This window comes from Falco cherrug, chromosome 13 (assembly GCF_023634085.1).
Source record: "Falco cherrug isolate bFalChe1 chromosome 13, bFalChe1.pri, whole genome shotgun sequence".
NCBI lineage: Eukaryota > Metazoa > Chordata > Aves > Falconiformes > Falconidae > Falco > Falco cherrug.
Window position 1 is genome coordinate 9,623,192 of NC_073709.1, and position 16,600 is coordinate 9,639,791.

The 16,600-nt window shown below is 44.7% G+C and overlaps 1 protein-coding gene across 3 annotated transcripts in view; it reads left to right on the forward strand.

The window, feature by feature from the left end:
• The first annotated feature begins 1,216 nt into the window (after positions 1-1,216).
• Positions 1,217-16,600, forward strand: part of MACROD2 (mono-ADP ribosylhydrolase 2) — an 892,531-nt gene continuing 877,147 nt past the window's right edge. For 2 of the 3 annotated variants that reach the window (XM_055726159.1, XM_055726160.1), the window contains exons 1-2: positions 1,219-1,424; positions 5,939-6,055. In XM_055726159.1, the coding sequence (XP_055582134.1) occupies positions 1,379-1,424; positions 5,939-6,055 (163 nt within the window). In that variant the 5' untranslated portion in view covers positions 1,219-1,378. Of the gene's footprint in view, positions 1,425-5,938; positions 6,056-16,600 lie in introns of all 3 variants that reach the window. The other variant, XM_055726161.1, reaches the window with a different exon arrangement.

Sequence of the window (16,600 nt, forward strand, 5' to 3'; positions counted from 1 at the left end):
TTTATAGGTAAGGTTGTATTGGTCCATGAACATTATGATGCAGACGAAGGCCGTGAGGATGCCCAGTGCCGCCCTGGCTCCTGTGATGCTCCAGGTTAAGCACCAGCACCCGCTGTCTTCCAGGACCAAATCCTGTCACCTGCACGAGGAAGGGCCACAAGCGCGGTCACCTGCTTTTGAAGGAAGGGCCACCTCAGGGTGGCCACAAGCGCGGAGGGTCCGACAGCTGCAGGGAAGCTTTTATATTTATTTAGTTAGTTAATCCACGGGGGTTGGCATGTTTATTGAGATCAGGAAAGTAATCTCCGCAAGGAATAAGGGGAGTGGTGAGCGAGGGAGGCGGGGAGGCCTTCCCTCACCCGTCGGTCCCCAGGGGGCCGTTGGCCTGGCTGGAGGCGGGTCACGGCTGCCGTGCGGGGCGGTGGAAGTCCGCACCCCGGCGCGGAGACCCCGCTCCCCGCAACGTCACTGCGGCGGCCAGGGCTGCAGCACCCATTTTGAAGCCGACCCGGGCAGCTGTTTCCCGCCTCGTCCCGGGGGCGTCGGGGCCGGCCGCGCTCCCAAGTGCCGGCGCGGCCCGCACAAGCACGACAGGGGAGCGGCAGGGGAGCGACAGGGGAGCGCCGGGCGAAGGCCGCAGCGCCGGGCCGGGCCGGGCGGGAACAGGCGCGATGGGTGTGCTGTGCCGGCCCCGGCCCGCAGGCCGTATCCCCGACCGGGCCCCGACGCCGTCGCTTAGCAACGGCTCCCGCCCTCCCGGCCAATCGGCGGCGCGCTCGGTAACGGCCGGCAACCCGGAAGCAGAGGGCGCTGTGCCCCGCCCCCGCGGAGGAGGCGGGCCGGGGGGCGGCGGCGGGCCGGGGCTGGGGGTGCCCGCCAGCTCCCTCCCCGCGGGGGCACCGAGCGCCGCGCCGTCGCCACCGCCGCGCACAGCGGCCACTGTCGCACCCAAGCACCCCCCACACCTGCCCTCTCCGGCGTCCCCCCGCGTCCCCCCCACGTCTCCCAAGCCCCCCAGTGCCGCCGTCCGGCCCTCCGCCGCGCTCACGCCCCTCCTGGCCGGTGCATCCGCCGGGCCCGGTCCGCCGGCGGCGGCGGCGGGCGGAGCAGGGGGCTGCTGAGCGGCGTCTGCCGGAGCCAACGGGCGGCGGGGAGGGGGGCGGGCGCTGCGGGGGTGTCGGGTTAGAGCAAGGCGTGACCCAGCTGACGGGCGCCGTGCGGAGCCGTGCGGCGGGCGCGGAGCCGGAGCCGGCGGGGAGCAGCAGCAGCAGACAGCGGCGCGCGGCGTCGGTAGCGGTCTGCTCTGGCGCGGCGTCTCGTCCACCCCCTCGTGAGCCTGGGGAACCTGCAGCTCAAAGCCGCTGCCAGCCACACCACCATGTACCCCGGCAACAAGCGGAAAAAGCTCTGGCGGGAGGAGAAAGGTACTGCCGCCCTTCCCGGGGCCGGGCCCGGGCCCGCTTCTCCCGCCTTTGCCTCCGCGTTGGCCCGCGCGGGGGGTGGGTCCCGTCCCCCAGAGCCGCCGCCCCGCCGGGGGGTGCCCGCCGCCGGGCTGAGGCGGCGCGGTGGGGGAGGGGGCGCAGCGCTCTCCGCCCTGGCCCCTGCCCTCTCCCCCCCGGAATGCCCCCAAACCCCGCGCGCCCGGGGTGCCCCCCCGCCCCTCGGCAGCCCTCCGGGATCCGGGGGTGTTTCAGGTGGGGTCCGGAGGGGCTTCCCCCGCCTGGGTTATCGCTGAGTAACTTTGCGGGCGGGGAGCGGGGCCCTGGGGCTGAGGGGGCGCGGGGGGGGCGGGGAGCAGCCCCTCTCCCTCAGGGCTGCCCGCCCCCGGGTCACCTTGTGGAGGCGTTTCAGGCCGAAAAGTTAAGCACATGCCGTCGAAACGTGCCTTTACTCGTTTTCATGCATATGTTTTCCAGGGAAAATGCGGTTTGTTGGTGTCACTGGTGCCGTGCACTTGCGTTCAGCTCCCGGTGTCGATCACCCGGGGTGACACGCCGGGGGTGTGGGGGATCTCCGAGCGCACCCCTCCTGCCATCAGAAATACTGTTTTTAAGCACCCCCACCATGTGCAGAGACTCTGTAAAACCCCAGTGCCAAACTCCAGAGCGTGAAAACCGTGGGATAAGCGTTTTATGTGGACCTTGCCACTTAGATACTTTGTATTCGTCACATGGAGAGCAGTGTAGAAATTAAAGAGAAATCGACAGAGTGGAAGTAGAGTATTTACGTTGCCTAGAAGGAAATGGCTTCCTGCCTGGTATGTTTACAAATAATCTAGAAACATACAAGGAGAGGAAAATAAACTGATCAATGGGTTCTATTTCAAGTTTTCTTTCTGTTTTTCCATCGCCCCTGTGACTCTGTGTGTGTTTCAAGCCAAGAAAGCAGAAGACCAGCCTGAAGGATGGGATTCATCCCTTTTGTCTGTGGCAGAAATCAAGTGCGTGTTTCTAAGGCAAAACTGTTAAAACAGAAATAAACTGATCCCTCTGTAAGTTAGCTGCTCCTGACAAACTCCTCTCAAATGAAGTGAGTTATGTCGTATACTTTTTTTCTTTCAAAGCTGTCTTACAAAGCATGCTTCTGTAGTTACAGTGAGGCAACAAATTTCTACAAGATGTTTTAAGATTTTGTTTTCAACAGAGAAGATACAGTTCAGTCTTCTCAGGCATTGCTTATGTATGATCAACTATAACTGATTTTCCCTATGCCAAGTCCTTAATGGTGTGTGCCGTTATCTTCAAAACATGCTGGTTTTGTGCTGGGGGTAGATGGGGAAAGGTTTCTGGTAGGCTCTGGTGAGTGTTCCCGTTACTTGCGCTTGTCTCTTCTAGCTCTGCTGTTGTCTGTGTGAATTCATAGCCTGACATGTGAACTTGAACCCTCAGTGAGGAGGGTCTGGAGGGTAAGCTGGAAACCTGAGCTGCAGGCGTGCATTTGTTGGCTTAGTCAGCTGTGAGGATAGCAGCCTCCATCAGTGATGTTACTGAATGCAAACCAGAGCTCACAACTGCTGATGAGATTTTTCTATCCAGGGGAGCGTGTTTGTGAGTGCTATCTGGTCAGGACTGTGGTGTCTTTTTTGCCTAGTGAGAATGAACTGCATTTGCCAGTCTTTGCGCCAGGAACTGCTTTCCAGCACCATGCCGATGATGCTGGCCTTAAGTATTTTGAGTGAGGAGGGCAGAAAAAACTTCCGTGTTCATGGTTGGTGTTGTAGCCCTGTTGTGACTGTTCTTACCAGTTATCTCCTTTACTAGAGAGGAAAAGTACAGAAGCCAAACTTCTTTCCTTCCTACCCAGATTATACTTTTGAAATCAAATCTTTTGTTAGGTCTGCCTTTGTCTTTTGCAGGTACTCCTGGACCCCTGTAAAGTGGGGGTGTGTGCTCGCTGGCTCAACTCTTCCCATGAAGCTCTGAGTGTAGTCATTCTCAGCCTTTTAGATTCTGAAGTAGTTTTTAAAAAGGAAAAGCACTGATTGCTAAATATTGAGTTCAAACCCACTGACAATACGCTTGCTTTTCTTAATTACTTTTTTGGTAATTAAGGGTTGGTCCGTGTTCTCCCAGAGTGGATCTTGCTTGAGGACAGCTGAAACAGAGTAGGGGTGGGACTGGAGTTGATTTCAGAGTCTTCGATACAGGACTGGTCTGCCTGCAGTCTTTCAAAGGCACTTCATAGAGCGACAGGCAGAAAACCATACTTACAGCTAAGGCTGTCGGAAGCATTTTCTGGGGAGGTTTGTCTATAATTAAGACTTGGTTCTCGCTGCTGACTCGCAAGAGCAAAGTTTTATGAAACCCTCCTATAGGAGAGGAACACGCGTTTTGAAGGCACAGAACTGGGTCTGTAACCTCTTCAGCAAAAGGCAGTCAAACTTCCTGTGCTTGTCAGTCCCTCCAACCTGATGGGCACGCTCACGCACTTCCGGATTTGCCTTTCTGTAGTAAGTCTAACGTGCACATTAGGTACTTGATGTTTTGTATGCTTGAAGATCAAGTAATGGAGTTAAGTGCATATCTGTTGTGCATAATGATGATCCTAATCACACTAGTTTTAATTTTTGCATTTGTAAATACCCAATTAAGATACCAGGCCTGAAAAATAGGAGATAAATGTTTTTGTCAACTTAAGAAATCATTAATACTGTCAAAAATATTAAAATAAACTTATTTTGGTAAGGGAGCCTGTGCTCAAAACCTACCATTACTAGAATGTGCTGATTGCAGCCTGCATAATTAGAAGACCTTGTTTTGAAAAAAACCCAATCGAATCCACTGAAAGTGATTTTTTTTTTTTTTAAGGTTTGATCTGAGAAGCAGTTTCCATGTTCAGTCCACTCACTGCTCCTTCAACTCAAGATGAAAATATTCTTTTCATGTCCGTCTAGTCCTTTATGCCAAAGGCAAATAATACAAGTCTAGTCCTCCCCTAATCCGTAAAAACTCTTGAATTATCAAAGAGCATTTATTACTGAATAGTGTGCCAGGAAAAACTTACTATTATGGTAATAGTAGTCCAGTCTTACTGGTAAAGACAGACCCCAAAACTTGATTAGTGTACAGGCATTGTGATATGCTTGACAGTTTGGGTTGTGTTCCTTCCATACCCTTTTTGAAGGGGGAAAGCTCTGCATCTTGGTCTGAGCTAATACTGAGCACTGATGTGGTGGGGAGGGAGAAGAGGACGTGGCTGCAGAAGTCAGGTACAGGGTCTTGCTGAAGCACCAGCATGCAGTGTTGGGTCATTGGGATGTTTGTTTTTGTTTTTTTTATTATCTTAGGACTTAGTCCATTTATAGCAAGGTCTGAAGAATAGTGAAGTTGGCAGTAGCCATCATAATTGTACAGTCTTGGAGGCTTTACTTATCACAAAATGTCTGAAAAAAGTGGTGACTTTCTCAGGAGAAAATAACCATCCATATGTGTTTCAGTGGGGTAACAGTGTGTCATACTAATGCTCAAATAAAAATCCCTAAAGCTTAACCCATGCCTTTCACTTTAAACCCAGGTACCATTTCGTAGCACTTTCAATCCTGCAGTTGCAGTTCAAGCTGGTCTTGGTCTGCTTTTTAGAAATGTGTGTAGCCAGTGGATGGCAGTGAACTTTCCTAGCACTTGGGATTATGTTCAGCCAAAGTTTTCAAACTTGCTTCTACAGTGTACTCTTGGGTGTCTGACAGATACCCTAGTATTTTCTACAGCTGGTGATTTTTTTTTTTTTTTTTCCCCAAAATGGGATTAAATGCCCCTGGATGTGTCTAAAGCAAATGACAGAAATTTTCTCATGCTGAAGATTACATTGTTTGCAGAACAAAAAAACCCAAACAAACAGAAATGCCTTTCTTATCACTCTAGCCACCTAGAAAGTGACATAACATTTGCTTTTGCTCTAATTCCTTTTGTAATGTAGTAGTGCTTTGTTAATTTTGTGCCACACTCCCTGCCTGTACTTGCTGGCACTGTTAAACTAATTTCAGTAAAGATGTCTCAGTTTTGGTCTTCCTAACTTTTTTTTTTTTTGTAATAGGGTTCTGGTTTACAAACGCAGAGCCTACAGAATAGACTCTACCTGAAAACTCTATAAAATAAGAAATCTCTACTTAATAAATTGGATGTTAGTTCTCTGATTCTTGAATTCAAGTGACGAGAAGAAGAGGCACAGTAGTGATGTGGGGAGGAAGTCTGGACAGCCAAGAGTGCGTTGAAGAGGCATTTCTTTTTGCTGAACTGGGATATCCAGAAATAGGCTCATGCAGTTGTTTAGATGCACCGTGTTTAGCTCCTATTACTTGTAACTCATTGAATCATCCGTGCTTGGTTCTCTCAGATGGCATTTAATTGCATCAAGGACACTGAATTGGTTGCTACTTGGCTAATGTGCAAGAATATATGAAAGCTTGCAAAACTTTTTTTATTTCTCTTCCCCTAAACAGAGCGTTTGCTGAAGATGACCTTGGAAGAAAGGCGCAAAGAGTACTTAAGGGATTATGTTGCATTGAAAAATATTCCAACATGGATGGAAGACTTAAAAAATAAGAGCGAAACTGATGGTAAGTAAAACAGGGGAATAGTTTTAAATACGGACAATTCTATTTTCTCAGTCTGAAGTGACTTTTAGGAGGGCCAAGACTCAGAACCCATGTTGTTACTGACAGTGGCAGCCTGACATGGGGACAAGAGCACTTTGGGGGCAGGGGGAAAAAACCACCAACAGAACTTCTTAAAGCCTCACTGGTGTCTGCTGATTTTGTAGATATCCCCATACAGTCATAATACGCTGATAGCCTGAAGTGTGTAAAATAGCTGTTCTCTGCACGAGTCTTTTCAGATATTTCAGCAGTCAGCCATGCCTAAAGAACTTTGTCTTTGAAACTTAGTGAGCAGAATGATACGGGGAATCTGGGCAAAATGGTGTTGTTCTTGTAGGTGGCTGAAAAGTAGAGGGGAAGTGCGCAAGTTGTGGTGTTTTCTGAAAATCCAGAAATGGGAGAAGATTGGATTTGAAGCCTCTTTTATGGTCCTGCCTGCTTTCTTGGGTTGAGGAACATCAGCCTGGCCTGGATTAACTCCCCTTCTCTTGGCACTTGCAGCGTTATCACAGTTATGATCACTGGTAGAGTTGTTTAAATACTTGCAGTGAAGGCTGACCAAAAATGAGAACCCGATTCACTTACAGGATTATGTACAACAAAGAATTCTCTAACAGTGCCTCGTTCTTTTTCATCCACATGGGGGTGCGGAAGAAACTTCTGAGCTGGTTTCATCCTCCTTTTGTCTTTTTAGTTCTTGTTATCCTACTTGGCTGAAGCTTGTGATTTTTGGAGGAGGATCTAACTAGGAGACCTAAAGTGTTTGCTGCTTCTGCAGATATAGGACTAGTATTCTGACCCTTTTGTTATCATTAAGGGCAAATACTGGCCTGTGTCAACACGTGTGCTGCGTAATCTTGTGACTGCAGGTGAACATGGTCTTTATGATAATACTTCAGGTGAGATGTGGCCTGGAACTAAACAACTGGTTTTAGTAAAATGGGAAAGCTGTAATGCCTAGCACAATCTGACAGATTTCCAGATGCCACTATCATAAACATCTAAAGGTAGCATATGCCCTTAAAAGCATCTTTAATGAATTTTGGAGTGAAAATATGTCAGAGGTTCCTGAGCTCTTCAACACTGATGAGTAGTTTTACTACAACTGTACCCATAGACCTCTTTCTCCCATTAGAATATGCCTTTTGTATCTTACAACACAAAGAAGCCTGTCCAGCTAGAAGACAAAGGCTGCGTAAAAGTAAAAAAGATTATCAGACTTCTCTGAACTTCATTTTGGTGGCCTGTGGTACATGGGGATATGCAGTATATCGGATAGTTTAATTGGGAGACTCTCTGTTGGAAGAAGGGTTCACCGGAGTCAAGAAGATGCTCAATATGAGTTACGCGTCTTGCTCAACTTTATTAGTTTCTAACACTACTTACATAGAACCGATACACATGCATATTCGTAAAGCAGAAATATAATTGGTTAGTAGTCTCTAAACACGCGCAGTTCTCACACCCCTAATTATCATGACTAAAATGAGCATTCTATTATCCATGTAGCTAATTGTGTTGCTGTGCTTCAGCCTTGTAGTTTGTTACTCCCTATTTTCCCATACCGGTCCCTATCTTCCTTGGCCCTGCACCTGCTTTCCCAGCAGCTGTAGCTTGTTACAGCCACGGCCTGTTGGCACAATATAATTGCTTGGTCTCAGGATTCAAGAATAGCTCAAGGCTACCTTTCCTGTTAACTTCAGCACAGCAACTTCAGTACAATTCTGATTACAGGCCTATTCTAATACCAGGTCTGGATTGTGCAGATCTTCAGAGATTCTAAGGCCACGCTTCTGCAGCCATTCTTCTACAACTCTCTATCTGTTCTAGCCTAAAGGATGTTTTTATTCTAACTACTCTCAGGTGCTGTATAATACGCTGAAATTCACAGGTCTTACTACTTGGGCTGCTGCACGTGGCAAAGTGTGGACTTACGTTGTGATTGCTGTTACACTTCACATAAGCAAAATGTCGGAGTCTAACATGTGGGTATTGAATCACGGCAGTGGTGAATTTATTTTCTTGTAGCTGCTCTTGTGTTCTTTCTGTTAGTAACCAGTACACTGCAAAAAATGCTGGAAGGCAGAAGTTGCACTGAAACACTCCTCTGCTACTTGAAGCTTTTGTTATATTGTACATTCAGGAGAAAATATCCATAGTCACTTGTTTTCTTTGATGTATTTGTTGTAAATAAGCCATGTGGAATAGTGAACTTCTAGAAGATTAGACTGCTGAAATGCTTCCACACGTCAACTGATCAGTGCAATTAAATATGTATATTAATGTAACTGTTAACTGCAGTTGCTTCAAACTTTCCCTTAAACATTGACCTCACTCTGAAGGTATAGAGAGTGTATAAGAATTGTATTTCTGAGCTGAAATGTCAAAAAATTAGAATTTCTAAGTCTTCTTGCTGATGTTAATGTCTGCTCTGTGTACTGGTACATATGGAGGGCAGCTGGTACCACCTAAATGAGACTCTGGAGAGAGCAAGTGAAGCTCCAGGTACAACAAAATCGGTGATGACTTGGCAATGCCATGCCAAGTTCTGATATTTTCTTCAAGTGAAAGGCTGCTATTGGCAGTGACAAACTAAAGAGGTCTCGAAGGGGGGTGGTGGTGGTGGGGAAATCCTCTGCGTGCTTGACAAGCCAGAACAGAAACTGATCGGGAAAGTGGAAAGGGTTCTTTACCATTTACTTCCAGCACTGTATACAGTGAAAAAAATGACTGATTAGTAAAGTGTGGAGTGGCTGTTCAGGAAGAGTGATGAGGAGAAATCAGGAAAGCAACCAAGAACAAATAAAGTGAAGCAGGTGCAATCAATCAGCTGCTGGAGTAAGGAGAAGGGGAGAGCATCTGGGCTGGCAATACTCCCTGTAAATACTCAACTGGAGATTAAGAGTCTTCAGTACTGCACAAGTTTTTGTACTGACTGTTAGGAGGAAAGTGCGTGAACAATGCAAAAGCTTTATGGTACCCATTTTTACCACACTGGAGGGTGTTAGGAGATTCCGGTTAGGTATGCGTTTTGTTATAAGGAAGTCTAACAAAAGAGTATTGAAAAAGCTCTGTGCAGAACTACTGAAATCGACATGTCCTATAAACTTCAGATTGTGAAGGAGCCAACCTGACCCCCATGATATATTTGCATGCTCCTTATTGACAAGTTTGGAGAACATACCTTAGTTTGGGGAGGAAAATGTTTCTTCCCCACCCTTCCTCCTCCAGCCTTTGGTATGAAGTTTGCGTTCAGAACTAAGTTCTGAAGAAAACCAGTAAAGCTTGGAGTAAGTTGATGTTAAGGTAAATTTGAGCAAGGCTGGAAGTCTGTAACAGAGTGATGTGTAACAGTTTAAAGGCTTCTGAGGAGTTAAGTTAGGGAATCCTCTATGGCAGCTTTGTCTTTTCTTACAGCAGCAAAGGTGTTTGAAAACATTTGGAAGTTGAGAGCAGCTGCGTATAGGTTTTGTCTTTGTTTTGCTCTTTTGTGACTAAACCAAAAACCTACAGGTTTTGCAGTTCTCATATAGACATGACTAGTCATAAGAAATTAAGCTTCTGTGTATGTTGACATGGAACTTGGTCAATATTTCTGATAGTTTTGGTATTTTTTTTTTTGTGGGGGGAGGAGGTGGGGTGTTGCAGCACAATGTGGAATGCAGGGACTAAGCCCAATGCCTCCTGCTCTGCACTGAGGGAAGCAAGCTGACGTGGATATGTGCATTTCCAGCAGGACTACGTTGCCAACACCTCTGGGTTTTGGCATACAACTTGCCAGGATGCACAAGTGGACCTCGGAGATGAAGTATCGTAACACTGCCCCTTTTCCTTCCACTGCTGTTATTGATAAGTGGTCCTCTTTCATGTAAGAGGAGATGATAGGAAGGGAAAAAAATTCTTGTTCTTGAAGTAGCTCTGTAAACATAAGCTTTCTTTGGTTTAACTGCATTTTATTAAGGAAACGAAGAATTGTCCACTTTGGGAACAAAGAATGAACCTGTCATACAGGGCTGGATAGTACGTATATACTGTAATCCGTCATTCCTCCCACTTCTTATCCTTCAGATAGACCAAAGGCAGACACATCTCAGCTGTTCTGTTATGTACTTTGAAGTAGAGATGCTTTCTGACAATATCAGAATAATGGACTTGTTTTCTGAAGCTCTGGATTTTGTATATCTGTATTTCAATGCTATTTATTATATACCACCTTATGCTAGGCATTCATCCTGTACAACATTGGCTGCTTGTGTTTTGTGATGTGTGGTGAATAAAATGCCACCATGTAGATGAATAACTAGTGCTTTTTGAAGTTAAATACATGTATTAGCTTTTTCTTGGGTACACAAGATGTCTTTACTCTTCAGTGGGGAGTATGAGAGATTGCTTCAGAAAACTTTTCCTTGAAAGCTTTTTGAAAAATCAGTGTCTTGGGAATTCTGCTGTCACAGAGTTTTGTGTCACTGGTAGAAAAATGTTTTGTTGCATTACTGGGATAATTCAGAAAATGGAATAAATTATATAGTTTGAACTCGAGGCAGCCGACAGTCCTGCTGACTCTAACAGCCTCTGGGATTCACTGGTATAGCAGGGGTGCCAAGAAAACAGCAAATTCAGATGATGGTTTAAAGATCTTTGCTAATGGTAAGGACTAATTTGGTTGGATGAAGTTAACGTTAGGACACAGTAACTGTTGAGGGTTTTATTTTTGCTTAAATGCCATGAAAGATCTGCAGTCCTTTTTCTAAGCAAGTCTTGAAGTATGTTTAGATGTTTTGACAGCCTCTGGATTTTCTTAATCTGCTGTCTTTTTAGAAAATCGTATGGTTCAAGATGTATTTGAATTAATCTTACTCTGAGGGCTTTATGTGTAATATTTGATTAATAAAAGCATCTTTGTACTATGAATCTGTAGTTTTCTAAATAGTCAGTGAGTGGACACGATTATAGAGACAAGGCATCTAGATAAGCCACTCAAAATGCCTCATGCTGGAAAAAATAAGTGTGGTAATACTGAGCTTCATTGACCAGCATTTGCGGAGATGGTTAACTAACCACAAGTCATACTGGGTTCTTCAGAGCATCTCTTGTGGCCCTGTTTGATGTGAGTATCTGCCCTGTGGGAGCTATGAATTAAGGTGACAATCATCAAACAGCTGTTGGAAAGTAATGGCACTATGAAGCAGCGGTGGAATTCAGCCAGACATCTACAAGTGGGAGATGGCATCTCTCTGAACTACTCATTATTTTCAGGGAGTTATACAGAAAAAGAAAGTAGGTTCTGCTAGAACCTTAAGATTGTCAAAAGTTGCCTGACAGTCAATGATTCTGTCTGTAATAGCTATGTGAAACCAGTGCATTTCAAGACCATCCCCCCACCAGAAAAACAAGTCCATCAGCTTGCATTACCTTTTTTTCTTACAGTGAATTTAACAACTGTCTTTAGAACAGATTTCTAGCGAAGTGACAATGATGAAAGTAAATCGAGACATCTTAGCTCAGTGTAATGCTTGCTATGTGTCAGTCAGAGAAAATGGTTCTTTTGCTACTGAAACTCTTTGTGCTGTGAACTTAACCAGACAGTTTTTCTGCAGAGTTGATGTAGAAAACTGCAATAACTTGCCTGCCACAGTTCAGGATCTCCTGCTGTTAGCTGTGGCCTTGAACATGAGTTTGAGCTTTCACAGATTCGCAGCTTTACTTAAACTTGTGCTATACTGGGTTTTGTCCTTACTTTTCATATAGTGGCATGCCACTCTGTTACTCATCCTAAACATTTTATCGCAAGGCCTCTTGAAGGCTAGTATGTTTAAGGTTAGAAAGCTGTGTCATTTAGAGGCATGTGGAGACTACTGCTTATTAATTGTTGTATATAATAGCCTGGGGAGCTCCACGAAAAGACTAACATCTGTGGCTTCTATGAATTGTGTGAAGATCACAGTAATGAAATATTTTGGATACTTAGGAAACTATACGCTTTTTGTGAAAGTGGCTGTGAATCAGTTTGCTCATTCTGTTGTCTCTCAAAATTATGCATATGTTAAGGAAGGAGCAAAGGAATTGCTGTGGTAAAAAGAGCAAACAACGTTTACAGCTTCTTAGTCTGTACTAAAGTTATCTAGGAGTCTGCGTGCCCATGGCGTAATGCAGAGTGACTTTAAGGCAGAGATGGCTTATGTTTGGCTACAACAGATACCAAAGGCTGCCAGAGCCATAGGGGGTAACTGGAGCCTGGTGTGCCTTGCTTCTCCCAGGTTTTTGGCTGCCCTTTGGGGATGTGTCCTGAACAGATGCAAAGCTGCAGAGTGGTACAAATCTGACCATGTGATCTACTGACCCCTCACATCTTTCTGTCTTTCTAAACACATACATCAGCTATTCTTTTCCAAAGATAACCTTACACAGCGCAGAGAGGGGAAAAACTCTTCAGGTGCAAGTTTCCTTTAGTGTAGACTGAGAAATAACCTTTGGGTGTGGGTGGGTGGTTTGTTTCTAGAGGCAAGTATTCTTCTGTAGTTAGTGACATCCCTGACTGAAGTGGATAAAGCAGCATGTGTAGTATGGCGGGGGGAAAAACTACAGTAAACTAAAAGAACCAATATGTATTCATTGACCTTGTAATTCCCTAGCGAACTGTCTGTTTATAGCATTTATAGGGTGGATTAGCCGTCAAAGAAATGACGTGCATGTTAGTTTTCTTTAAAATATTTTTCGAGAAAAATAAGAAAACACTTTTGCTTTCATAAAGTGTGTGAAATGATTATTAAAAAGCAAAAAATCAGCTCTGTTTATATAGATGAACACAGAATCCAGTGTGGCTAATCCTCTCCCTAAGGAAGTAAATCACTTGGTTTTGATGTAATTAAGATGATTTCTTTTTAAGCTGCTGTTCCCTGATATTTTTTAACAAGTTAACTTCTGCACAGCATAAGCTTATACAGGTACTTGATAGAGTTATCCTTTTGTGGCCCTTTTGCGTGCAGCTGTGAGAACACTCTTGTCACTGGTGGCAGCCAGCTCCTCAAGGGGAAGGAGTTAACCGTAGGAAAGGATGCTGCTCTCAACAGTAAACTAGTATCCTTATTGAAGCCCCACAAGCTCTCAATGTGTTTTAGAGAGTAATAGTAGGTTGAGATGCAAAGGGAAGTTAAAGATGTCTATGCCAGAAAGAATATTTCTTAAGAATGTTACTAATGGGCTGGTGACATGATTCTTGACTAGGTTAATAACTCCCACTCCCAAGTTTCTGTCCTATGCAACATGAGGAACAATCTTATTTTTGTAGCTACTGAAGATCGCTGTGCACTGAAGTTTTGTACAGAGGTCCCTAGGTAAGTACCAACCAGAATTAGAAAGTCCAGATGATGCAGCATGCTGTCAGCTGGCAGGCTTGTTCAGAGTGTGAGGAAGGATGGCTTTAGCAGCAGCAGTGCTGTGTGTAGGTTGGTACGCACTGTTCCTCAGAAATTGTTGAGAAAGTTTAGGGTTTCTAAAGTTCCAGTCAGGAGTTTTCCAGTGGCTGACTTGTCTCATATTCAAGACTACTAAGGGAAAGAAGAAGAATTGTAACTTTTTGAGTGAGATAGTTTAATACAGGGGTCCTCAAACTAAGGCCCACGGGCTGGATACGGCCCCCAGGGTCCTCAATCCGGCCCCCGGTATTTACAGACACCCCCCGCCCCCCCCGGGGCTTGGGGGGGGAAACCAGGCAGCCGCAGATGACTGCCTGCCACTTCATCCACGTGCCGGCCCCCTGGTTAAAAAGTTTGAGGACCCCTGGTTTAACATATAGAGGAAAAAAGCAGTAAGTTATACATCTTGGTCTCCAGTAGTTTGTGTTGATGTATACGTTTGTCTTTTCTCCTTTGAATAGTTTTCCCTCTTTTTGTATATAAAGGATGATCTCCTTTTGGGCTTGGGGATTGCAGGATCAAATCCTCAAATTAATTGCTTTGCTCTACAAAGATAGTTTCAGTATGTCACCTAGTTTTGCCCAGTATGGTAACTTGGCTAAAGCCCTCATCTATAATTTATGATGGATTGCGGCATATGTTCTCACAGTCTTTTGCAGACAGATGTGAGCCAGTGTGCCAGCCTGACTAGAAGCCACATGTCTATGATTAGGTAGAGGCCAAGATCAAGCTGTTAAATCGTACCAGTGTCATTGCTTACTAGTGTAGACCTGTTGCCCAGCTACATGACTTTTGGATGTCTTTGTACATAGGTGGGAAAAGCTGACATCTCCTGCAGAAGACTGGGTCTTTTGATAAGACAGTAAGAGGCTGGTATGGCTTGTCTTAATTCACTATAGCATAGATGTGACAGACGTTTGTGAAGGTGCTGAACTGTTGCTTCAACTACGTTTTGCTGCCTGGGGCTAGTAGTAACTAGTGATCACACAGGATGGGCCTGTCAACTGCTCTCTTTATGTGCGAGACTTGCATCAAGTCTGGAAATTAACCACACGTAAGGATACGTATTTAACTCCCATGATAAGGTAGGCGGATCACTGATGCACTTCAAGTTCACTGAGCTCTGTTTGGATGATTTTAACCAGCTTTCATGCGTAGCTGCATTTGCTTCATGCACACTTAAACACTTCATTACACATGTGTTAAAAACCAAATGATTGGAAACCAGATAAGCTTGGTTTCCCTTTTTTGGTTTACTAGAGCCGAACTGCTTGCCATGTAGAAATGTCTCTAACAAATCCAACTAATGTCCAAATAAGTTGTTGTAGTATTTCTTACGTGAAGTGATACATGACTTTGTGCAAGGGTGTCTAGCTGATGTGCCATAGGAAAATCCAGTTGATACAGAGTGCCTCAGCCCCATAGGAAGTGCTACATACAGGTGTGTTTGTTACGATGCACAGAAAATGCTCTTCCTTGCTGGAGAGAAGGCTTAACAATCCAGTTTAAATATAAACTTATATTTTGTGCTGCTTTAAAACCCACTGAAATTAGTTTTATGCATGGCTCCATTTCTCTAAGAAATATTGCTTGTTTAAATGCAGGGGGAGAAGCATAATGTTTGTGTACAGAAGAGGCACTGAGACTTGCATCTGTTGTGTGTTGACTTGGCATGTTTGCAGAAGTCGCAACGGCATTTACTGAAGTTTCCTGATGTTTGTTTTTTTTTGTGAACAGGATACTATAGAATGTACAACCAGCAAAATTAAACCTCTCAGCCTTGTGCTAGTAAAGCCAATGTGTTTATTTGTGAAAGCGGATGTAGTTGTTAAGGTGTGCTTTTGCACTAACAGCATCTCTAGGAGTTCACAATCAAACACTGAGTTAGAAATGACTGCCCTGTAGTTTACCAAGGGGATCCTGTCCAAAAGACTTGGTCCATCTATAACGCAGATATGCAGAAAGCATAGAACTGGTTGCACATCTGTCTTGCTTTAAAACATTACCTACCTATTCTGCTTTCTCCTTTTTCACAGAGGCTTTTTTGTGCAAATGTGTGCCTTTTTGTTTGTCTCTCTGGAACTGCTGGGTAGTCTGTAAAGGCATTGTATTTGTGCACCAAATGAAAACCAGGTAACTTATGACTTGTAGTTCACTGAAGTTCAACCTACATTTGATTTATTCCTGTATGCTTAATGTAATCTTTTCTGTATGAATAAGGTACTCTTAGTGCTCTCATACAAACATGCTGTGTGTTGCAGTGCTGTCCTTTTGTGGGAATGCTTAATGAGTCTACATCAACTGCAAGCAAACCTCAGACTTTATGTAACTGTCAGTGAGAGTATGGATCAGTTATATTTTAAAAAAGGTAGAGTTCCTTTTTTTTTTTTTTTTTCTTCCCCCTTTCTTCATTGCTACCAGAGTTTTTACAGGAGAATGTTTGTAAGCTTTAATTTAAATAACTAAATCCTGACAGAATGGTTGACTGAACAGGCTCTGAGGTTTTGTGTGTCTTTAATTTCCAGGTAGGCATGCAGAAGAAGATAGAGCTACATCTTTCTATTAACTGCTAGTGAGTTTGTATTACTGCTTATTTTTCAAGTCCTTTAAGTAAGCAAGCGTGACTTGCAATGCAAATGGGTCTTAGTAGAGTCCTCTTCAAATATTGAAGATTTTCTTCTATACCTTGCTGTTTGGATTGAAGCCCTACTATTTCTTAGAGTAGCAAATTACACGTGCTGTCTCAGGGAGTAGGGGAGGGGAAATGCTGCAAGGTAAGCGCTACTCAATGAACCTAATGTCTTCGTGCGGAAAACGTCATCTTTGGTACTTGCTCAAAAACTTACCTAGCTGTCCCCTGCTGCTAGAAAGCTGAAGTTCCTACTCCCATGTGGTAAGTGGTTGTCACTATATCTCATGCAAAGAGGTTCTTGAATGACAGTGCCATGAAATATTTGCTGACAGTTTTGCAGAAGTTTCATAGTTTGCTGGTAGTAACTTCTTATTTCCAAGCTCCACATTAAGTACTACAAAAGGCTGTCATGCTCAACTACAGAAGCTGTTGCTTAGCAATGGTGTAGGGAATTAAAAA